At 44.6% G+C, this 25242-nt stretch overlaps 1 protein-coding gene across 1 annotated transcript in view; it reads left to right on the top strand.

Moving 5' to 3' along the window:
* Positions 1-25242, top strand: part of SND1 (staphylococcal nuclease and tudor domain containing 1) — a 383215-nt gene that overhangs the window by 192604 nt on the left and 165369 nt on the right. Inside the window, exons 13-14 of the mRNA XM_004592504.4 lie at positions 12140-12250; positions 24221-24293. Coding sequence (XP_004592561.2) covers positions 12140-12250; positions 24221-24293 — 184 coding nt within the window. The remainder of the gene's footprint in view (positions 1-12139; positions 12251-24220; positions 24294-25242) is intronic.

Raw genomic sequence — 25242 nt, 5'->3', positions numbered from 1 at the left:
GTCCTGTGAGGGCTGCTTTGAGAACTTCAGTGATCTCTTGGCCTACCACTGTGCCGTGGTTGAGCTGAGAGAAACCTTACTTCTAAAAGTTTTCAACAGTATTACTTCTAGAAAATCCCAAAAAGTTTTTTAAAGATTCATTTATTTTTATTGGGAAGTCAGATATATGGTGAGGAGTAGAGACAGAGAGGAAGATGTTTTCAGTCTTTATTAATTTGTAAGACAGATAAAAATTTTATTTTAAAGCTTTTATTTACTGAACTACAAAAGCAGACATCCATTAATCCCCAAATGCCCACAACAGCCAGGACTGGTTCAGGCTGATGCTGAAAATCAGGAACTCATTCTCATTCTCCCATATAGATGTCAGGAACTAGATTCCTGCCCCATCACCGTCTGCCTCATTAGCAGGAAGCCGCAGTCAGAGGTAGAGCTAGAAGTTAAACACAGGTGCATTATTATGGGATGGCAGCATCCCAGGTAGCAGTTTAACCACTGTGCCAAACACCTACCTCTTGTTTTATTGTATTTGAGAAGTAATATATTGTACATTAACTAGCTCCGTGTTGCTGGAAAGATAAGGCTAATGTGGGCTAAAATACTGCCCTTTAGTAGACGTTCAGGAGTTGCTCATTAAATCTGAAATTACCTTTTGAGTGGAATTAAATGAAGGAATTATGTCATCAGTTGTTGACAGGTTAGGGGTTGGACACATTCCTTTCATCACTGGAACCGTGTGTTTGTGCTCGCAGCCTGGTTGTAGCTGTTCTGGTTGGTTACAGCTCTGTCACTTACAAGCTTGGTAACCTTTCTGTGCTGCAGGTTTCTCATTTGCAAAACAAGAATGATTACAGTCCCTATCTCATTGGTATTTCATGAAGATTAAATGAGTTAATAAGTGCGGTGCATTGAGAATAGTGCGCAACAAGTATTACTCTTCCTGTCCTTTCCTCCACCATTTTCTCACGCCACTTTTCTCTGCTCAGTCCTGCCCTCCATCACCTTCCTCGCCCATTCTGCCTCCTCCTCTTCCCCCCTCCCCACCACTGTCCTTCAAGAATAGCCTTCATGTTGACTACTTCCGGGCCTGCCCTCTGTGAGTGTGTTGAGAGGGATTCCTCAGCAGCCGGATACTTTTACAGGGATGCAGAACCTCTTTTCTGCCAGGGGACCATTTAAATATTTGTAGTGTCATTCATGGGCCATTTAGGATTAGCAACTTGAACATCAGTGTTATCTGCAGTGTCTTGGCCAGCCCAGCTCTTTTCTTGCAGCGGTAAACTGAGAGTATCCGTGATCCATCAGCATTGCCAGAAGACTGGGAGTTCAGAGAAAAGGCAGTGATGTTTTCAGCTAAAACAGAAAGAAACAATGGAAAAGAACACGTTAATGGGAGGAACCATTATTGACTTGACATGGAAGGTTTGCTGTGTGAATGGAAGGGACACGAGCTTTGGGAGCATGGAAGCCTGCATGTCCCACACAGCTAAAGCTTTTAGGAGGATGCACTGATCTGTTTGGATCTGGGAAAGATTGAATGTAGGGAAGTGAGTGTTATTCTTGAAATGCCAGGATTTACATGATGAATCATATAAATTCACATGTCCTGCAAATAGTTGGACATGTGAATGCACAGCACATTTAGCAGGGAGTGGACCAGTTTGGTTGAATTGGAAGGACATTTTTATTGTCCCATTTACTTTCTTCCAGCATGATGTAGTAGCTTAGTGGTAATGTTATTTTTTTTGGAAGAATTGGTTTCTCTAAGTGTGTTTGTCCTCCTCACTCAGGTCACTTTGAGGACATTGTGCCATGGTACGTCATTAGGAAATTCAGATAGGAGTCCGTCCAGTCTCCTCTAGTGAAGCAGGCTTCGTATTTCTGAGCTGTTGCCTCTCTGGGGTTTGGTGATTGGGGGTCAGGTTGATAGTGCAGATGTGTGCAAGTGGGCTTTGATGCTGATATGTCCACGTGATTCCGCCAGGATTCATCATTGTCCTGCCTTCTCCAGATATTTTGCTGACTTGGAGTACAGTGGTACTCTCAGAGGAATTGGCATCATGGAATATGCCAGAGTCTTGCTGCACTTAGAAAGATGTGAGCACGGAACTGCTGAATAAATGAAACCGCCCAATAAGAGGGGCAGGAGGATGACAGTATGCAGAGACCCAGGGGGCAGAATAAATGCCTGTTTACTAAGCACGCCTATTCGATCAAGCTATTTGATGTTCCTTTTTTTTTTTTTTTCCAAATCTCTGTGACCTGTATTCCCAGCACTGTTCCCTGCACTGGCCAAGTTTGTGGAGTCGCTTAGATCTCTAATTCTATTATTCTCTAGTCTGTCCGTATCTTGTTTTCCTCTGAGTGCTAGTTTACCTAGGGAGGCTGTAACTGTGTGAAAAACAGCGAGTATGATATGGCTCAGATATACCTTGCAACAGAGAACTAGCTATTCTGGCGTTGTGAATATGACATGCTATTTCTTTTCACTCTCTTTTACACCCAACTTCCCACTTAGTTTTGGTGTTGTTTTCATTCTGCAGGTGCTGTTGGTGCTGGGATATGGACTCTGAAGCCAGACAGCATTTTGTTAGTGCTCAAGTGTGGGTCAGCGAAGTTTGAACTGCTGTATACTAGGGGATTTTAGAAAGTAGTGTGAAAGAATGCCATTTTCTCCTTTCTTACTCTACCTGCTTCCCTCTTTTCTTCCCTCCTGCCTTCCTGTACTGCTTCCCTTATGGTTTCTAATCATGTCTGCTGTTGAATTCTTATTGGAATGCACACATATGAATCTCTATTGTTCTCATTTCCGCTCTCCATAAAGAAGAGTGATTAGGATTCATTAAAACCTGGTCACTGTACCCAGGAGTTCCTCGTGCTCACAGCTCCTTTCTAGTGTACGAAGTGCTCTTAACCCTATGTTCTGTGGAAACTCACAGACTTGTGTGGCATCCAAATGCTCATTAAATCTAAATTAATATTGACTGATGAGATTGGTCTAGAGCGGTTCTCCCCTCCCCCCTGATTCACTGTGAAGGTTTGCTCCCTATGCAGCCATTCATGCGTGCAGGGTTTTGGGTGAGGCTTTCCATGAAATCAGAGTTGGACTGATAGATTGTCTTTTGATCTTAGAAGGCTAAGAGTAATGAACTTGTAGGTTGTCTAGGCCACATGAGCACCTGAGCCCAGAGGAGGTCTTCTGTGCCCTCGGTCACACACGCACACACACGCACACACCACCACCACCACCACCACTTCACCCTTGGAGCTGAAGTGTGTCTCGGGATTTAGGAGCCTTTGAATCTTTCTCTCTTTTCTGACTGTGTTGAATGCTGAGATGGTAGCTGCTCGTTGGATCCTCTGGTGGCTATCCTAGTGACAGAACTAGTTGAATGGAAAAAGAAGTTATTCGGTGTAAAAAAAATTTAAAACTCAATTTGAGTCAATTTTGGAACCACATAAATCTAAACGAAAGTGGAAAAATAGGGACGATGGTAAGAGTGATATTTTGTAGATCTAGAAAGGATATATGGTGCCACCTCACCTGTTTCCATTTAGTGATGTTTCCAAAACCAAATCTCCCATCTGCAGATGCTGCTGAGCTGTGTGCAAAGGTGCCTTCTGGGTGTATAGGCAGAGGTAAGAAAATGAAAATGCACATACACAAAACTCAGTGATCTACATCAGCTTGGAGAGGTTGAGATATTTAAAAAAATAAGTAAATAAGGATGGGTCAAGGGCTTTAGTGTTCCCCCTGGAGATAGGTTCCTTACAGTTTGTATTTGGATTGTTCTGTTCGTTTGTCGGACATTCTCCTTGAGTCTTGATTGGAATATCTTAATTTAGTAAGAGATTTTTCCATCACCCATTGTCTCTTAGCTCTTTTACCTCTTTTTCTTAATCTTGGCAGACTTATGTTATCTTATGAGGGTCCTTCGTAAAGTTGATAGAAAAAGTACATTATGAAAAACATGCATGAATTAAAAAAATTTGCACTGTAATGAAATTTATTTTTAAGTTTTTTCAGTGTTTGGTTATTTTTACTTATTTATTTTGAAGGGCAGCAATGCAGAGATAGAGATGTTCCAACTCCTGGCTCACTCCGCAAATGACCACAGTGGCTGGAGCTGAGGCTGCACCAGGCTGATGTCGGAGCCTGGAGTTTTATCCGGGTCTCCCATATGTGTATGGGAGCCCAGGTATGTGGGGAATCTCCTGCTGCCTGGCCAGGCGCGTTTGCACAGAACTGGTCAGCAGTTGAGCAGCCGGGAGAACCAGCTGGTGTTGGCGAGTGCAGTTTCACCTGAAGAATCCTTATAAAATGTAATTCTCAAGTCTGCAGTTGCCATGACCCCCCGTATAGCAGCATGGATGTCAGAGTTCTTAAGATGAATGTACATGGGAAATTGAAGGGAGCCTGGGTTAGACCTGTTAGCTGTTGAGTATTTCCCTCAGTTGTTTGGCATCTTCTGGCCCAGGGAAGCCACATTCTCCAGAGAGGCATATAAGTAAGTGCACAACTCATGCTCTAAGGAAACGTTTTTCAAGTTTTTGAGTTTTCTGTGTTTTTGCTGAATCCCATGGTGACCTAGCTGCAAAGAAATAACCCTACACAAAAAAATAACCTACAAAGAATAACCTGTTCTTTTCTACAACAGTTCCACAGTGGAATCTGCTTGGAGTGGTGGACAAGGAATCAAAACAGCCATGTTCTATATCAGAAATTAGTGTGAGGTCCAAAGCAGTGTGTGTGAGAACACTTACAGCCAATATTGCTAAAGGAATGGAGGCATTTATCTGTCATGAGGACAGTGGCACCCTAAAGGTAGAAGTGACAGAGGTCCAGGAAGCAGGCCTGCTCTCCTTTAGTACTTAGCCATAGGAAATGGGGGGCGGGGTGTTGATTTTGCGAGCTAGAGTCCCCAGGCCCTGAAGTTATCAGAAAGGAATTCTGAACTTTAGATGTGTTATTGTGTGCATGTGTATGAGGTATGGGCATTTCTATGGATGAAATGACTGTTCTAAATGCATATATAGCTGTTGGTTATCTTTTTCTCAGCTTTGACTGAAATGCATTGCAAAAGCATTTCTTCTTGAGTTTATTTGGCATGTGTGCGCACACATATTTGCCTTACAGAGAATATTCTGCATTTGTAATCTCCCTGGATACCCCAGTGACTGATAAAATGTAGATGGGTTTTAAGTGGAAATTGTCAAGCTCAGAGAGTTAGATTAAGATCTGAGCCTGAGCCACTGAGTCATCTGTTATCCTTTTTATGTTAGAGAATCCTTTTTATGTTAGGGATGTGTGTGTGAGTATGGACGGTGTTAAATATTATTCCGTATACACACTCTTGACGTCTTTATCTCCATTTTACCTAAATTATGTTTTATCAAGTGCTATATTCCCTTTAAGTTAAAAGTACAAAATAGTTGAAGTCACAGAATGTCAGACTGTATATGTACATAAAGAAGTTGTTATGTTGATTTTTTTCCTTGTTTAAATATGGATTCCCTTTAGCTCCAAGGATTACCAGATAGGGAAATACATGACAGATAGTCTGGTTCTGTCCTGAGTATGCAAAATCAGCTTGGAGCATCTCTTTCTGCCTTTTCTTGCTTTTTTTCCTATGGCAAGTTATTCATGATTGGTGTTTGGGGAAGAACATAAACAGCTGTTTTAAGGTAAATCAAAGCAGGCATGTTTATCTAATCTGAGAGATGATCTGGATGGAGTCCATTCTGTCTCCAAAGCTCAGTGGCAGGGCGCTGGCATCTGAGTCAGGAAGGGGCTGACAGGAGCAATGCAGGATTGGTTACGTACAGGGCTGTTGATTGACCTTGTAAGTAAACGTACCAGGGGGAAAATGGGCAGACTAGAAAAGCCGCCAGACTGTCATTAGTCCAAATCCCTGTGGAGAATGGAGGGAATGAGGAAGAGTTGAAAAAAAGTGTGAGCTCTGGGGAAATTCTCAGTAGAGTTCCTTTCTCGTGATGGAGAGTCTTCAAATCACAGTTGGCCATCAGAGGAGTCCTGTGTCTCAGCATTACTAGTGTTTCTGCTGAGCCCAGTTATTGGCTTGGAGCAGCTTGGGAATTCCAGCCTTGGCTGAAATAGTAGTGATACATTTCAGAAATCAGCAGTTGTGTTTCTTGCAATTGGGGATCCAAGAGACACATGGTCCTGACTGCCACACATGGTTCAGGAGTTAGAGAGAGACAGAAATATAGATGTAAACTCTGGCTTCTTAGTTAAATTGCTTGTTCCTGAGCCAGGAGTGAAAGTAGATGACAAACCCGGATTGTATTGTCTTCCCAGAAACCCCAGGAAGGGCTGAAATAGTAAGGAGGAACATGTTCAAAGGACAGTGAAGCCAGCTTGTTCCGAATCTCAGTGGCTAAATAGAGCTCATTAGAATAAAGAGCATTCTTAGTGGATTATAACCCTGTGAATTAATTGAGACCCCTTGAGTCCCCAGTATTAGTAAATAAATGAATAACTGGGGAGTTTGGTGAGTTCAAGGCGCAATGCTGCCATTGTAGTACTGTACGTTATGTTGCCACTTGCAATGCCAGTATCCCATATCAGAAAAGCAATTGAAATTTGATGCATTTCCTTGCTCATACCCAAGGTATTGGGCCTCTGCCACCCCCGTGGGAGATTTGGGTGGAGTGCTTGGCTCCTGGGTGTGGCCTGGCCAACCTTTGACTATAGCGTCTAGTTGGGGATTGAACCAGGAGATAGAAGATCTCTCTCTCACATCTTCTCACCTGTTTCTTCTCACAAAATACTTATTAATTATGAAGAATATGAGAGTCACTTTGTAGTGAAGCCTGGTAGACATCACCATAATGAAATGAACATGCAGCAATACATAACTGGAGTGTTTCTCTGAGAAACAGTAGAACTGTAATGGGTCATGCTTTTCAATGGTGTCAAGACCATACAAAGGCAGAGAAATTATTCCAGGCTTAGAAAAGTGACAGCTGAACTTAGCACTGAATCTGGAAGTAGTCCCCGTTTGTTTACCCACTGCACTGCAACACTGTCTCCAGTAATCATTTATCTTCAGCGTCACTACCCATGGTAAACCCCAGCCCCCAAATGGGAAATTCAAGGCATAAGCAGTGGTACCTCTTAAACTGTGGACAGTTCTGAGTAACATCTTGAAATCTGACACTACCCTGCTGCCTTGTCTGTGATATGATTGATTCCTTTGTCCATCTTTGTGGCCACTTACAAGCCAGTTTGATCATCAGATAAGCTATCCCAGTATGCAGATAACCCTTATTGGACTATCCATCCCAAGGCACAAGTGGAGTGATGTTGGCAGTTTGGATTTGCCAAAGAGAAGAACGCAGCATGATTGTTTTAAGTGAAAAAGTCAAAGTACAAGAAACTACTATGAGAGAGGTCACATCGCAATCAAGTAACACTCAGAACAGTTTGTTACTATTTCTGTTTTATTATTCTTACTGATGTTTAATTTCTTGCCATGCCTAACTTACAACTGAAACTTTATCATAGCCGTGCATGTAAGTGTGAAGAACAACATAGTACAGTTGTCCCTCTGTGTCCTTAGGAGGTTTGGCTCCAGAACCTACCACAGACTTGATAGCTACTCAGGCCCCTTAGATAGAACAGGATAGGATTTTCATGTAATTTATGTTCTCCTATGTTCTTTAATCATCTATAGATTAGAATACCTAATGCAGTATAAATGCTGTTTATATAATTTTTAATGTGTTACTTAGGGAGTGGTAATAAAATACTGATGTTGTTTCCCCCAGTATTTTGCATTCATTTTTGGCTTAATCTGTTGATTGTACACTCATAGACAGTTTAGGACTGTCCTTAGTTTCAGGCCTCCATTGGGGGTCATTGGATGTGCTCCAGTCAGATAAAGGATGCATCTTATAGATTCTTTTATTGTTATTATTTAAAGTATTCCATTAGATCAGTTGACAGTCTTTGACTTCTGTGTGTGTAGATTAGATGGCAGTAATATGTCTGCATTAATGTTCTGGTTCTGCTATATTTGCTTTGTATGAAAATGTCCTAGCTTCTGGGAAATACTTACTAATATGTAAAACTGGTTGGCCCCTTATTCTCAAATGGTTCAAAGAAGGAGGGGCATGTTGATTGTGTAGTTAAGATAAACCTGACACACAGTGAAAAAAATCCCATCAAAAGGCCTTGATAGCCTTGGGGATTTAATAGCAAGTCATCTCTTGGTGTCAGCACTGTGATAGGGAGAGATGTCAGGAGACCTACTATAACTGCTACTGGTTCTTCAAGATTTCTGTGTTTCTGTTTGGATGTGTTTTCTGCACGTTGCCAAAGTATAGTGTCCCATGGGTGCGAAGCTATCTATTAGTGTGAGTATGCACTTATTACTGCCTCCTTGCTAAGCAAGAGAATGGAAGTGAAGGTGGTTCCAGAAAGCCTGTGTGTCAGACACATGTGACTTGTGCTTCTATCAGGAACACCTGATCATCCCTGATAGAACATGTTCACTGTAATAGAACCCCAGATTTCTTGTTTGGTTTGGAGAAGCGCTTCTGTCTAGAACTACTTTTTGCTGTGTTTTTAACTGATGCACAGAGATGACTTACTGTTGGACCTCCAAGGCTATCAAGCCCTTTTTTATATTCTGATTGTGAATTATCCTTTCACACTGGGCATGTGTAATTGGAATAGAATTACTGATACACTCAAGAAGGCAGGACTTAAAATTTGTCTAAAGCATCATAATGTCATGGCACACAATTTAATGTTCTCTCTTCTTACCAGGCAGCTGATCAAGGCTCTGGTGGCGGCTTTTGAGCCATCTTTAGCCAGGGGAAAATCTCCTGACCTTTCTATTAGCAGCCAAAAGAAATGAATGAGACAATCAAGTACATGGATCTAGGCTAATTCCATTTTCTCCCTCTCACTTCATTCTCTTTGGAAATTGCAGTCTCAGATAATGGGAAAGAAAGACAAAAGCTGGGAAGGCGTGCAGAAAGTTACTGTTCTTTGATTCTGTGCTAGGCAAACTTGGCTCAGGAAATAAGTAATGTTCTCTTATATTTTCAAAATGGTTGGTGTTTTTCTTACACTTTAAACAATATTTCAAAATTTGTTATGGATGTCTTAAAACAGTATTCAAAGAATTTTGCAAGAGGTGGGCACTGAGGCGCAGCAAGGTAAACTGCCTCTGGGGATGCCTGTGTCCCGATCAGAGGGCCAAGCTCAAGTCCCAGCCATTCCCTGCTTCCCATCCCCCTTCTTGCTGATGCAGACTGAGAGGGAGCTCACGTGCCTGGGCCCTTGTTGCCCACGTGGGCGTCTCCTGTGGATCTCTGTGCTTCTCAGAGCTTTTAGGGCATGAACCAGCAGGTGGAAACAATCCATTGTCAATCTTTCTTTCATAGCTTTCTTTTACTATTTGAAAGGCAGAGTGTCAGCAACAAAGAGACATCTTGCACTCTCAGTTTTTTTTTTCTCCCCCCCCCCCCCACATGGCCACAATAGCCAAAGCTGGACCCGGGAACTCCATCCAGGTCACTCATGGGTGGCAGGAGTCCAAACACCATCATCTGGGGCTTCCCCAGGTGTATTAGCAGAGGGTTGGATCGGAAATGGAACTGAACCAGCACTGCTTTATGGGATGCAAGTTGTGGCTAAATTTGTCACAATATGGCTCCACAGCTTTCTTTCTTTGCCTCTCCATGTTTCAAATACATGAAAACCAATAAATACTTTAAAAGATTTGTTTGTTATTGCCACGCTATACTTATTCTGAGTTCAGTAATTCTGAAAATGTTTATTGTCTTACTTGTTACAAAGAGCTGTAGTCAGAACTGTGGTAGAAAGCCCAAAGCCCACCCTGTACACCTTGCACTGCCTAACGTTGTCACGAACATTTTATAATGGGGCTGAGAACACGCCCAGCAGATTCTCGTTTGTATAGCGTGTACAAAATGGCCAATGTGGACAGTTGTTATTAGTTCATGTAGTTTTACTCTACTTCCTCCACAACTGTCTCTGAGGGAACGTGGCTTAGATGCTAAGCCTCAGAGAAAAGGCAGAGGAAAGTAGAGGGCTGGTTGTGGAATGATTTGAGAATCCAAGGCCTTAGAAGCTCCACAAGCAGGTCAGAATTGGATTGTAGACGTTTGTTGATAGGATAAAGAGGCAAGGATTTGGAAGGGTCAGGCAGAATCGTGCCCTTTGTTCATTTTTTGGGCCAGGCAGGTGCTCAGTAATTTGGTGCATTGATTTGAGCAGCATTAGCAGGAGTAGATCATTAAACATTTGTGCCGTTTAACTTTGTAGTCTCTGGCTTTTCACATAGGAACTTAATTGTGTGAGTTTTGCTCACCTGCTCCTGCTATTCCAGCTTTCTCCTGCAGACCCCATGTATTGACTGTAAAATGTCAATGCTCGGTAATTTGAAATGCAATAACAAATATTTCTTTGTTCTGTTGGCATTTAAAATCATCAAGACATCGTGCAGCCTGCCAAGTGGAGTTGTTCCCCCTGACACACACACACACACATCCCACATCCCACCTCCATCACCTCCTCCCCCACCTTCTTGATAGTTCTCTGCTGGGTGGAACTCCTTCCTGCCCTGGTGAGGCTCCTGGATGTCAGAGTTAACTCCTCAGCATCTGCATCTGCTGGGTTGGGGCTGTTGCCTTCTCCATGGTGCCAAACACAACTCTGGGATAATGCCAGCGTTTGCCAGTAGCACACTGATGTGGTGACTCAGGAGACAGGGTGGCCAGCAAGCAGCCTCTTTGTGGGAGTGGATTTTGAGAAGTGCTAATTCCATGGCGGGTTTGAGATATTAATATCATGCTGCAGTAGATAAACAGGCGGCAGAGGGACATATAATGAGAAGCAACACAGCATCTTTTCTCCACTGGCACAATTTTTTTCTTTCCTCATTTTTAAAAGAAGTATGTTCTCCTAGGCTTTGATGAAAGAACCCGTCAGTGGCTTAACTGTGTGGAAATGCTGGTTAGTTCAGCTCCCAGCATCCCGCCAGTGTGACATCTTAAGGACCACTAGTATGTTTTGAGTTAACTACATTTTCAAATAGCACTAAATCGTAGCATATGGCACAGTAGCCTATTGCTCACCATACCCTCTCCCTAAAGGGCAGCGAGCCAGATGGTGTGATCGGGGCCTTTGGTGTAATTCTGCCAGACACAGAAAAAGACATCCCCACCACTCAGCCTCTGTAATATCATTCTTCTTGCTCTCCGGTGTTTGAAGTTGATTTGCTTCTGCAGTTGGATGGTTCCCATTAAAGTTTCCTTTCCAAGTTGGGGCGGAACCAGGGGGAGTGCACTGCATCGCTTCTCTGAAGGTCATGTCCCAAGTTTGCGTGTCTAGTTGGCAGCTATAGGTCACTTGGTACCATCTCTGATTCCAAGCTGGGAACAGTTTTCTCATTCCCATGAAAAGAAGCCAAGAAGGCACATTCCACCTTCCCCATTCCCCTTGGAGTATTTCACTGAAATTGCTCATCTGAGATTTAATTTTTTTATTACTTCATCTCACTTAGTCCTACCAAACTTCCTCTCCCCCCCGCCCATTTCATTCATGATTCATCCCTTCTGCAAACCCTCCTAGGTGGGAGGTCACTCTGAGGAGTTCTGATGAGAAATCCTCTGTTGGCCAGTGCTGCTAACATTGCGAAACTGAAGCGACATTTTCTGGTTATAGATGAGGCTAGAGAAGGAGATTTTGAAAAATTTAGGTCACGCTTTTATGTGCTTGGTTTTTTTTGACTCTGTGCCTGGTACTTGAGAGCAGACTTTCTTGCGGGTAGTGGTTTGTTTATAACATTCTGCAAATAGCCTGGCCTAATGTGGGCTTTTTACAGATATTTTCTGCTAGTTTTATGTGTGGATTGATATAGCATCTGACCGTACTAACCAGAAAAGTGCTGAGCTAGGGAACTTTGTTATTCAACCTTTTCTTTGGATTTCTCACTGAGCAGCTCATTGGTCTTGAAGTCCTCAGCTTCTCCCTCCCTCTGCCTGAGTGCATTAAGACCTCCAGGTGCTAACCATTATCATTTCTGTTGACTGAGCCCCATGTGCACCTGCACTGCTCACTGACCCATCTTTTCTGTTACAGCAACATTGCCGAGGCTCTTGTCAGCAAAGGCCTCGCGACCGTGATCAGATACCGGCAAGATGACGACCAGCGATCCTCACACTATGATGAGCTGCTTGCCGCCGAGGCCAGGTAAGACGACACGTCTCCAGACACGTTGGCACCACAGCCCCACTCGTCCGTTTCTCACGGCTGTGCCTCAACCTGAGCAGAAGGGGCTGGAACGTAATAAGCTCAGAAAACTTGTTTCGTTTTAATTGTTCCTGGTTTTCCCATGAGAAGAAGGAAGGCACACCTTGAACTTGCTGTCTGACCTTGAGTTGGTGTACCTGAACCTCCATTTTTAATACATGCACCCCCATTTCTGATTAGATATGATCTGTCTGTGTAGCTGTATTTTCGTCAGCATTCTGGGCACTCACAGTCTGCCCCTGCTGGAGTGTGCCGTATATTTGCCACTGTTTCTCCCCTCCGGCGACCTCTGCTTCCAGCCCCCCCCCCCCATTTATCACCTCTAGAACCTTTGTCACGACAGAAGAGATGAAAATATTTACTAGGAAATGAGTTTTTGTTTTCAAATGCTTGTGACAGCTGGCAAGAGTGCATTTGAGAAGCCCTGTGACATTTTACGTGGCTGGCTGCACCGAGAACATGCGTCCCGTTCAGCAGTTTCTTGCCGTTGACAGTCCCCAAGGCTCACTCAGGGCTGCTTTGGTCACTGGGTGCTGCTGCTGGGGGAGGCACTGGAAACTGAACTATATCAGTTGCTGACCTGGCTAGAACAGTATCCCCAACTGGTTGTTGGCTGACAATCATCTAGGTGGGTCACAGTAATTCACAGGGGGCTGAGCCTGTCTACAGTTTTGCCATGGATTCTAGGACCCGTTTAGACCAACTTCCTTGGTAGTTGTCAGTTTATGCTCTGCAGTCGGAAAGGGGGTAAATCCAGCTTCAGCTTTGTCAGTGTGATCACTTTTCTTGCCCTTTGGCCCGGCATATTGCCCTGCTTTGTAGCATTTCCCTTCAGCAGCCATGTTTGGCATGGTGATGGATAGAGCGTCAGCAGTGTCACACAGAGTGTCAGCTAACTGGTCAGCCTGGGAAGCTCTTGTGGCTTTTCGGATTCATCCTGGTGGCTTTTTCCCAGTAGGGCCTGATTCTTAAATACCAAAAGCCCAGTGAAAAATACCCATATCTTTGGTTGTTTGGGGCTCCTTAATAGCCATTTAAAAGCAGTGATGAAATATAGTTTGTAGCTGGCGTTCCGCCTAGCCTTCCCACTTCCCCTTCTCTCCTGACTGTCGTTACGGGTAAGACAGGTGGGCCCTGGGACCCACAATAGGAAATGTGATTTCACATGCCTTCGTACCATGTAATCCTCGAGCTCCTCAGGAAAATGGAAAATGACAGAAGCATACATGGGATTGCAGGGTAGGTCTATGGGGAGCCATGCCTGGTCGACTTTCAGGGTGTGTTGAAGAATGTATTGTGCACTCCCAGAGCCTCAGGAGTACTTAGCAGTACAATGGGATATAGAGTCTTGTTTTCTACCCTGGGCTTACTCTGCCACTAGTGAATATTTAATTCCAGCAGCCGGGTAAGCATGGACATAAAAGCTGCTTTGGAAAGTGAGACCAGAATAAACTCTCTTATTATGCAGTAAGAAATAGTTATGTTGTGCTCTAATGTTTCGTGGGTATGCAGAGACAGTGAAATTTTTAGGTTTTAGGAGAAAACAGCTTCTTTGGTCCGGTGCTTATTCTACGCTCAAGTAATGTAATAAGACGCTTGCTTGCTAAAGCGGTGAGCTGCCTAGAGATAATTGTGTTGAGCCATTGCATTCAGACTGATGGTGGAAAAATTGGCTTCAAGGTCATTGCACTTGTTGCAGGTTGAGTAAACGGAGAGAAATTAGCCACTTCTGCAAGCCAGTTGGGCATGGTCCTGAGGCAGTACAATTCTCGCAAGCTAGTAGGAGAAAGGACCCGTATGAACTGTGACTGGGTGATCATTGGGAATGGTGGTGTCAGCCTGCCCCAGGGTGGCGGCCCAGTACCACCTTGTAGTTCACTCCCAGTGAGGTAAAGAAAGCTCCAAGAAAGAACAGAATGGCCCACTAGACAGCAGTGGTCATGAAAAGATATTTTCAGCACAGGAAGCCCTGAGTTTTGAACTTGGTGATGTTAGCCTCGTTTACAGACCACCTGTCTTAATGGCACTCGGTAGTGCCAGGCCCTCATTTCCCCCAGCATCATCCCCTGGTTCTCGTAGCATTCCGCCTCGTGTCTGTTACACTCTAGCATGTTCTGCAGCCCTGCCTGGCTGTTGACTGTTGTCTGAGCTTAGGGTTGTTTTCCCCCAGGTAGATGAGCTGTATTTTTTTCCAGTTGAACTCTGCTTTGTGGTTTTATGCCCCTGTCGATCCAGTTTCTTTACCTCCCAGCTCGATGTCCTCTACAGATCTCATTAGTGAGTTCTTTACTCCTTCTCCAGGCCCTGAATAGAACCCCTGCACAAGTGTGGCTTTGTGTTGACCCCAGGTCTCTTGCTGCATGGACTGTCACTTAACTGCCTTTTGTTTGTCATCCTTCAGCCACTTTTTACTCTTCAGTGATTATGTATTGCACCAAGCCAATTTCAACTAATTTCCCAAGTACATTTCTTGAGGTACTGTATCTAATACTTTGGCAAAGGCCAAATTTGCAACATCTGCTGCATTCCTATTAGTCACTCATTATGAAAGTCTTCAGGTAAAGCAAGGTGGGCAAACTAGCATTGCAAGGCCATCGTGGCAGTTGGTGTCTCCCCACGAGGGTGTCCTGCCTGCGGGTTTCTCTGGTCCTGACTATGCTTCGAGTGTTGCCAGAGGGCTCAGCAGCAGCACACGGTGCTCTTCCGTTCAGTCTGCCTTCCAGCACACTACTCAGGCATTAATCCTTTGTGAGAAGCCTTGTACATTTGGAGAAGAAGGGCAGCCTGTTAACTTGTGCGACTTCTCAGGTCAGTGCAGCTGCCTGCCTAGGAGTTGATGAGCTTTGCTATGGCTGTGCAGCCAGTGCTTCCTCTGCAAGGGGCTGGGACCGGCCCACCGTGCTCACATCGTCTGTTGGGCACTTGGGGAGTGCTGTGTTCAGGGCTCATGGGGAGTCCAAGTGATGGGGCAGGGCTGGGGAAGACACCAGTTTACTGTTTGCCCGTTGCCTGCGAGACACCAGCTGCCCCACCCCACAGCCGTGCTTAGTTTGCAGGCCCCCTCCAGGTTCCTTGCTTCAGAAGTCTGTCTGCTTTAGGGGCACTCTCACTGTGTCACAAACACAAAGGAAGCTGCCTCTTTCTTGTTTAGAGGGTAAATCAACTTCCCATTCTCCAAAGGTGGCCTTCCTTTTCAACTCAGTTGTTTGTCATCAGCTGCTTCCTCACCCATTACCTTGTGTCCTAGCAAGATCAGGAAGGCTGTGACAGGTCCTGCTGTACTCACAGCCTTCTTTCTCTCATGGGCCCCATTTAGAGCCTTTCATTTTTTTGTGTGTGGATTCCAAGAGCTCCAGGTTGCATGTCCTCTATTTTTTACACAAGGAACTTGGGTGCTGCTTGACCCCTGTGTCCCTGACAACCCTGATCCTGCCCACCTCTCCCTCACCACTGTGCTTGGCAGGGGTTCCACAGGCCTCATTTTTTTCTTTTATGTATGGTTCTGATGTTGTATCACCGATTCTGGTATTCCAACCTTTCCGATTCTTTTTCTATTGCTGTGTCTCAGGGAGCTGGCCGGCTGCCTGCTGTGTGTGGGTGAGCCCTAAGTCATAGGTAGAGCTTGAACTAATGGCTCCTGACCCTTCTTGTGTGTGTCCAGGTTTGTGGGTTGTCCATGATGGGGACCCTCCCTGGGATCTCGTAGAATAGAGGGGTCACTCGGCGCCACCCTCAGCCGTATGCTTGACATCCTGTCTCGGTGCAATCCCGGAGAGGCTGCAGTGGGACCTTTCTCCTCATGGCACTGTCCGTCTGTTCTTTGACATGCTGTGGACACTCAAGAACGGGTGAGACCTACAGTCAGAGCACAGCCTGGCTGTGTGTCACTGTTTATTATGGTGTCCGGGCATGGGGCAAGGTGGGAGACTCATTGCTGGACATTCTCTTAAAGGGACTAATAGCTTTGCTTTAAAATGTAATATTTAAAATAGCCTAGAAATTCTTAAGCTCTTTGACATATTACCAGAAGACACAGGTGTTTTGTTCATCCCAAAGTTGGGACTTTATTCCTGTGAGGCACCTTTTAATTCCAAGATTTAGTGATTTCAACATGTATACATATTCAGAAAAGAAATTGATGCCCCAGCTTGACTGTTGGATAGCAGTTGTATTGAACAATCTAGCGTCTGAGCAGATTCAAATGAATTTAGATTCATTCTGGACATACATAATGAGGCTAGGGTTATCTCTGGAGAGGATAAAGGGCAGGCCATCTCTTATCTTTTCATGTATATTCTGATTCTTGCCTGGCACAATGTGCAGTCAGAACTGTGGCACTGCCGTTTGTCTCGAGAGGTAGGCGTGAGCCTGTCTGCCTGTCAGTGTTGCCTGGGGAGCCGCTTCCCAAGCCTTCTGGAAAAAGCAGGCTTCAAACCCCATAGCCACTAGTGTTGTGTTCCCTACCCTGACAGTGTGATTGACACTGCCCTCTGATAGTAGGCTTTTCTCTGGCTTTTGCAGCAATGGCTGTATCCACTTGTTGATAGCTTTGCTTCCTACACCAAGGTCATTATTAAGGATAGAGTTGTGGTTGAGTTTCTTTCTTGGTGATACAGCTGCTGGGGCCATAGTGAGCTTACCAGTTTCTACATGGTTTTGTGTAGTGATGGTTGAGTGTATTTCATGGCTTTATAAGTACCTTGCCTCTGGGAAGCAGGTACTCTCAGTCGTCTATGTTGATCTTAGCTAGAGCGGCACCACTTTTTTTCTGATGTGTAAGGTAGTTAGTGGATTGTTGTGTGTGCGTCTGTTTTAAGATTTATTATTTATCTTTATTGGAAAGGCAAGTTTAAAGAGAAAGATAAAGATCTAAAACATCACTGCAGCTGGAACAAAGCCAATTCAAAGCCAGGAACTTTCTGCATGTCTACCATATGGGTGCAGGGCACCAAGGTTTTCTATTACGCTCCACTACTTTTCCAGGGCACAGACAGGGAGCTGGATGGGAAGTGTAGCAGCCGGGACATGTTCCAGTGCCTTTGTGGGATCCTGGCTCTTGTAAGTGGAGGATTAGCCAATTGAGGCATCATACTAAGCCCATTCCATCTTCGTTTTCTGTTAAATGACTTGTGTCTTAAACTTGTGTCTTAAAAGAAAAAAACTTTTTATAGATTCTATATATGTGTATTTTCAGTTTTATTAGCACTCTTAGTGGTTATGAAGAGAATGTGAAAACTTAACTTGCTAGCACTTTCTATTGCTAACCTACAGGATACAGCTTTACAACTGCACCTTTAGGGTATAGCTGACTGTTCCAGCTCCTGATAAGCAGCACATTTCATTTCTGTACCAGTCCATTGGGAAAATCAGTTGAAGCTGTGCCTTGAAATTTTAACCTTAACGTATCCTGCTACAGAGCGTAGATTAGATGGGTTAATCCATTCTCCAAGAAAACACACCTGTTTTCTCTCAGGAACTGGTGTTCAGAGCTGTTTTTTCTTGCACATGATGGTTTTGTGTTCATTTCGTATCTGTATGCTCATTTCCTTGAATGTTTCCTGGGTCCAAGGCTTTGGGGATAATAGTAGTGAGCAAAAAATGTTAATAGACTTAACCAGTTGCAAAGCATAGAATCTCAGAGGGACAGACATTAAATAATTTCAATGGTGTCTGAATATTGCTATGTTCCCTAGTCCTTCTCTTTTCTTTCCAGTTTCCTTTGGCCTTCTTCTCTTCTTTCTCTACGATTAATACTGCTGCATTACATCTTTTTTCTTTTATTCCGTCTCTGATTTCTATTAAATTTTTTCATGCGATTCTCTCCCTATAATTCATCTGTTCTGTTCAGCCTCCCTTATCTTCTCGTGGTTTTAATGGTACAGCCTTAAATAAGTCAGGATTTCTCACTTTCAATGTGATGACCTCAACAAGTCAAAAATTGTCTTTGAATAATAGCAGAGCCCACACCACACAGTAGTGAAAACAGAACTCTGTCTTGCAGTTCCACTCTACCCTTCATAGACTAACTCCCTGGTGTTTTAGGACTCAAGCCCCATCAAAAACAGGCATCAGTTGAGTTATGTGCTGCCCTCCTCACCTAGCTACATTACATTATTCCAGAACAGGTTGGAAACTGTCAGAGGTAGGAAACTGGTCTTCTCTTAAATAATAATCCTCATGGCTTTCTCCCTCGATCCCCGCCTTTTTGGAGGGGGCTTTCAATCAGGAGTCACAGTCAGAGGTTTCTGAGTGGAGTTAGCACGTGTTGTGATATGCTGTGGGGAGGGGCATTCACTGGTGGAAAGTTGGATAGATCAGCTATTGCAAGTGCATGTGATAACAAGAAAATGCAGCGAAAGAGCTGGGCTGGGGAAATGATTTGACGATACAGCTGCATGTGGGGAAATTTAGCTTTTCCCTTTCTTCAAAAAAGATGATGCACTCAACATCCAAATAGCAGTAATCAATTTGCATTTAAGGCGGCACAAATGGCCACTTCTAACAAGATGCATAATGCCTCCATTTCAAATCATTTTCTCCTTCACGATATTAAGAGGATGTGTTCACTCCTTTCTTCCTATCCATCTCCTTCCTACCCACCCCAGTTGCTTCTGATATACCTCCCAGTATAAGGCACTTTTTGATGACTAGAGTAAGGGGCCTAAGGTGCAGATTCTTAGCTTCATCTGCTCTCTTTGTATACCAGACTGTAGTTGATTGTGCAGGTCATGGTCAAATGATGAGCTGGTAGTGAGAAATCCTCCTTGCTAGATCTTTCTGTGGTCATTAGTGCATGCTCACTGGAGTAGTCCCAGGCTAACCTTTCTAGAAGATATGGTCATGTTTGCCACATGCACACGCCCACCCCCATCCCTGTGTCATCATCTCTGACCCTTTGTCCGTTCTCTCCCATGCCACTGTTCTCTTAGCTAAGAAGTTCTTGCTCCCTCAGACAACCCCCAAAACATTGCATACAGTTAAACACTATAATCCTGAATATATCATTTCAGTCCTCAACAAAGTCATAACAAGAAAGTGATAACAGTTGACCCTTGACTTTCTTGAATTTTATCCCTTGTCTTCCTACACCAGTCATTCTCAGACCAGCAGTATCTTTATCGCTTGAAAGCTTGTCAAATGTGAACTCTCAGCCAACTCTAAGGCCCAGCAATTTCTTTTTGAAGATGTTCTTCTGCTACTTTTAACGCACAGTAGCATGTGACAGCCACTGACCACTGTCAAATGAGTGTGTGTTTTCTGTTTGTGTTCAGATTGGTCATTTCTTCTTCATTAGAACTGGAACTGTGGTGTCCGTAAGTGATGGAGAATGAGGTGTGCAAGGCGCAAGCTTGGGTTTGTGATGTCCTAGTCTGTATTGCTCGTGACTCCTGTCTCTCCCTTTTCATGCACTCTGCATTCGTGGCTCTCCTGCGATTCCTGCTGAGTAGTCTCTACCAGCTCTTGGCTAATTGAATATGAAATCATCTTGAACGTCACCGGTACTTGCCTGGTTTGGCTCCTTTGCCACATCAGGTGGCTGGGTATGTTTGAGAGTTGACTCTGCTCATATATGGTACATCCCCATCTTACTTTTGCTCTAATCCTTTGGGAATTTCTTAGGAAGATGATAATTTTAATAATTATCACTTCAGAGGATTTTGTAGCTGAGTGTGAAGAGGAAATCAGCTTCATAGCTTTCTTTATTTGCAGGATACTTTGCATCTAGAATTTCTACTTTTCCTTTCCAAGATTCATTATTGGAAATAGTTACATAGAGAAAGGGAGAGATAGAGATCTTCAATCTACTGATTTGTTCTCCAAATGACAGCAATAGTGGACCTTGACTGTGAAAGCCAGGAGCAGGAACCCCATCTGGGTCTCCCACGCGGGTGGCAGAAGTCCAGACCCTTGGGCCACATTTGGTTACCTTGCTAGGCAGACGAGCAGGCAGCTAGATTAGAAGATTCAGAAGCAGAGCAGGCACAAGTTGGCCCAGCACTTGCAGGTGGTGGTTTAACCCACAGTCCCACAGTGTGGACCCCACGTCTACATTTGTTGCTAACTCCTTTGTGCATACCTGCTTCCTGTACACCTGTAGGGAGCTTAGCTCCCTCTACATCCCCACCTCACTTTCTGACCTAGGAATTGTGAAGGATTGCTTCCGTTCCTTTTATCCCAGGATAAGACACGCCTACATCTTGCATGCAGCAGTGATTTTTTTTATTCCCAAAAAATGTAACTTTGTTAGTTTCTTAAGTCTGAATAAATGAAGCTCACATTGGAAACCACTTACTATAAACCACAGTAAGTTTTCTATAACTGGTTTGTTCAAATTACTATAGCCCACCTTCCTCTTTACCACTATCCCCCTTTTTCGGGGGTGGGGAGAAACACAAGGAGCTCCCATGTACTGCCTCACTGCCCAGTTGCCTACAGTTCCTGGGCTTGGGCCAGGCCTCTCACGTGGGTAGCAGGAGCCCAGTTCACTTGAGTGCAGCCATCATGACTACCTCTCAGTTTCTTCATTGGCAGCAAGCTAGAGTAAGGAGTCAGAGCTACATGCTTCTTTCGTAAATGCCTGCCTCTAAAGATTTTTGTTTTGTGAATTCATGTTAGAATGATGTCTAGTGTGAAATCAAAATGGTATATGGTTATCAGAGAGATTGAATGAGTTATCTTGTTCTCTTGAAGTTCAGTTGGTGAGGCTCTAGACCAAAGGAATTGCAAAGGGCCTAGCTGTGCATTATGATGCCTGAACTAGGAAATCCTTCTATCTATAGGTACCAGTCAGCATTGCAAAATGTAAACCTCAGAGGCAGAGGCATATTCAGGGAATGTGTGTGAGCCACCCTCGATATGAAGGGATTGGGTAAAGTAAATATTATGAATGGAAAGAATGCTATGCCTTCTTTGAAGTGGTGATAAGATTGTGGCTTGCATGTTGGCACTGAAGGGGCTGCTAGCACCATGCTGAGACTTCCATCTTGGAGATGATTGACTGTGTAGGCTTGGAGCCACGAGTCCTCCAAACAAATTCTGGTCCCACATGCGGATGGATGTGGAAAGTCTAATCCTGTTGTGCTGAGGCCTTGGGCCAGTTGTGCTGTAAGGAAGTCCTATCCGCCAAGTGTCATTGGTGGGCCTTACAAAATTATGGACTTATAGTTAGTTGCTGTGGAGTTACTGAATTTTGAATCCCATCTGTGGTTGTCTTGGCTGGGCTAGTTGAAATGATTTCTCCAGGCTTACAGGGTCCAGGTATTCCCCCAACCCTACCCTAGAGGGAAAGTAGCAGCACTTGGGACATAGGAATTTGTTTTCCTGTGACGTCAATGGAGACCGTCTCCACACTGTCACCTCTGACAGCCCTGTGCCCTTGAAAACTGTACTCAGTTCACTTTACGTGTCTGGAGACTCAGCCTGACTTCCTGCTTGGTGGTGACGCTTTTGTTCCTAGTGGACACTGCTGCTGGCTGCAGTCTGTCCCGCTGTGCCAGCTGTGCTCTGAAAGGAGCAGCCTGTGTCTTGCCCCATTGCCTCATTTTCCTGCTTTGTGACTTAGTGGCAATGGAGCAGACAAAGGGGCGAAGTTGACAGCTTGCTGCCTTTCTTAATGAAAGGGCGTATAGAGCTCTTTCGGATCCTCAGAGCGAGGCAGTGCGGGCAGAGCTGTATGTTGGCCCCATGGAGTACGTGTGAGAGGAAGCAAACCTCTACATGCCTACCCTCTGACACTGCAGGCCAGTTTCACGAATACCTCCCAACCAGCTGTTCCCTGAAGTGTGACAGAGGCCACTGCCAAGTGGACGCATGGCAGCAGAGCTTGCTTACAGCACAGCCTGGATTTCCACAGTCTGTTTACACCTGTTCCCGAGCTGACACATCAGGTTCTTGTGGTCAAGGCGTAGAAAGCTGTGCTCCCTTAATGGGACAAGCTGTGGCAAGACCCTGGCTCATGGCTTTGCTCCTTTGCTCTCTGAGGCATGTGCTCTTGCTGTGACATCAGCCTCGTATCAGGTGGTCAGAGATTTCCTGGAGGTGGGTTACCCAATTATGTCCGCAGCACCACGGGTTCAAGCACCCGTAAAGCTCAGCAGGTGGAAGGCAGCACACCTGGCATAGCCCACTGGGCTGGCTCCCTGGCTACCCCTCACACGGCTTGGTAGGCTGCTCTGGTGAGCGCCTTGACCTGCGAGGCTTCCTAGCTGGGTGTCATTGCAACTTCCTGATTAGCTCTCTACTCTTTAATTTTGATTCTCTCTTGTAAAAATCAACAAAATAAGAACTGGTTCTCAGTTTCTGTGTGATGGTACAATGCTGCTTTCATGCTGGCTTCTGAGTGTGCCAGAAATTGATCTAATTTAACAACCCATACGTTGAAGTGTGAAAATGATTAAGTCTTTGAGGAAGGCTTTTCCAGAAGAAATGCCTGAGTGTGAGTAACTTCATGATATGCTTTAGAAGAACCAGGTAGAGCATAAATCAAGGTTTTTGTTCTTTTGGGTTGTTTCCCCTTAAGATTGACTTCGTGTTGGGAAGTTGTGTCAATTTTTTTTTTTTAGTTGTGTCAATTTAAATGTTATGTGATGTTCTTCACGTTTTTCGTGTTTTTCAGCTTTGGCTGTCATCCTCAACCTGCCTCAATATCATGTTCAATGTTGGCTAAAACCTGGGTTTTAGGTTGTGGCATGAAACTGCTTGAAACAAAGTAGAATTTGTCTACCAGCCCGCGGCCTTGGCCTTCTCACTTCCTGCTCAGGCCTTCTCCTCCAGGAGTTTGAAGTGTTCCTGAGCCCCAGGGAGGGCTGTGTGCTCATCAGTGCTGCCACGGAGCTGTGTGCTCACAGGACGGATCTGTTTGTTTTGATTGTCCTTGGTGTGTAGTGTAATACTATCCTCGGTCCCCCCAAGGGGACTTCCCCTGGAAGGGGATGAGCTGCAGTCAGGGCGGAAGTGAGCTTGCCCTGCCTTCCACAGGTTGTAGTATGCAGGAGGCTCCTAATCCTGCCATGCCTGCTGATGGCAAGAGAGACTTGAGCCCGGAGGACTGGGTCCTGCCTCAGCTTCCAATACTCCAGCCCCTAGTCCTCTACTGTTACTGTGCAAATGACAACCCACCTTGGCACGCCTGGAGTTGTCAGTGCTCCCTCATGGCCCAAGGTAGGACCCCCAGATGACTAATGGCTGCACCAGTGAGAAGTATTGGGAACTATTTGCAATTCCTAAAGCTGAAGCTCTTGATAGCAGTTCTGGATCACAACCCAGTGGTGCTCAGGTTTCTGCCTCTGAAGGTACCACTCAAAGAATTAGGAGATAAAAGATGGGAGATCCGAGGAACTCAACCTCTGGTCAGATGTGTGGCAGCTTCTCAGAGCCCTGGTAAATCCCAGGTATTACCACCTGAGACTGATTGAAAATGAGACTTAACGTTGGTTCTGTAGTGTTCTGTTAAATGACTTCTCTATGCAATATTGCTTCATTCAGTGCAACTTACCTTTTTACCTGGGAGGAACTTATTACCATTAGAATTGGAACACTAGCTACATATTTTGCATTTGAAATGCTTCATGTGATTAAAAGCTGAAAGAAACATTATTACTTCTGTTTCTTAGGGTTGTGCCCTTCAGACTGATTCTTCTTTTGTGCCTGGTACAGTGCCTTTAAGTTGGGAACTAGGGAAGAAAGCTGTCTGATGCCCAGGCCTCCTGGCAGCGGTGCTGGTCCCTGGGCTTGGGAGAGATGTAGCTCTGCGTTCTCCCCCTCTGGTTCGCCTGGCTGCTCGACAGTGGACACGTGGCTGATGCGATGCCGCCCTCACCGGCACTGCTGCTTTTCTCCTCATTTTCCCACCTATCCGTCTCTTGGTGTATTTCATTCCTTTTGATTAGTTTCTTTCCTCTTACTTTTCAGAGCTATTAAGAATGGCAAAGGATTGCATAGCAAGAAGGAAGTGCCTATCCACCGCGTGGCAGACATATCCGGGGTGAGTAGTGCGACTCACACACCTTGCACAGATCTGCTTGCTTACTCTCTGAAGGGGAGCAGGTGGGGCACGTGGATTTTCTGTATCTTGCTGCTTTTCAGGCACTGAATGTGGATTTTTCCATGGCTTCTCCTAATGCATCCTGTTTTATATTTGGGAAAAGCAGAGTTCAAAAATTCATTCTGCTTTTTTTTTCTTTTCCTAAACTGTCTCTGAGTTGCTTTCCCATTATTAATTTTTATGATCTTAGAATATTTCTGCATGGAATTACATGGGTTTTTTTAAAGATTTATTTATTTTTATTACAAAGTCAGATATGCAGAGAGGAGGAGAGACAGAGAAGAAGAGCTTCCGTCCGATGATTCACTCCCCAAGTGACAGCAACGGCCAGTGCTGCGCCAGGAGCCAGGAGCTCTTCTGGGTCTCCCACACGGGTGCAGGGTCCCAAGGCTTTGGGCCATTCCCGACTGCTTTTCTAGGCCACTGCACAGGGCCCAGAATTACCTGTTAAAAAATCTGTTTTCAGTATGAACAGAACATTGGAGTGATAGAAAGTCTAACGCTTTTCCTAAAGTCTGCACAAATTAATCATGATTTCCAAAAGGGTTGTTTTTCTTCTGCTTGCTTGTTTTTAATTGGGAGAGAATGAAGGAATGTGTGAACATATTCTGAGATAACAGAAAATACCAGAAGAATTGATGATGCTAATACTTTTGAGCTCTCAAAATTCTCTATTGGCAAGACTTACGGCTCTTTTTTTGGTCAAGTGGATCACTTTGTTAAATGAGCTTATTTATTCTGCGTGTGTTAATAAGTACTTAGCCAAGTGCCAGGAACTGTTTTAGGCATTGAGAATATAACAATGAAGAAAACTGAGTGGGGAAAAGAGACAGGGAGTGTCAGGTGCAGCAGCTCCCATGAGAAGGCTGGTTAGGTGTTGGATTTTGAC

Source organism: Ochotona princeps, chromosome 25, assembly GCF_030435755.1.
Source record: "Ochotona princeps isolate mOchPri1 chromosome 25, mOchPri1.hap1, whole genome shotgun sequence".
In the NCBI taxonomy this organism is placed as follows: Eukaryota; Metazoa; Chordata; class Mammalia; order Lagomorpha; family Ochotonidae; genus Ochotona; species Ochotona princeps.
This window is presented reverse-complemented; position numbering and strand designations above follow the sequence as displayed.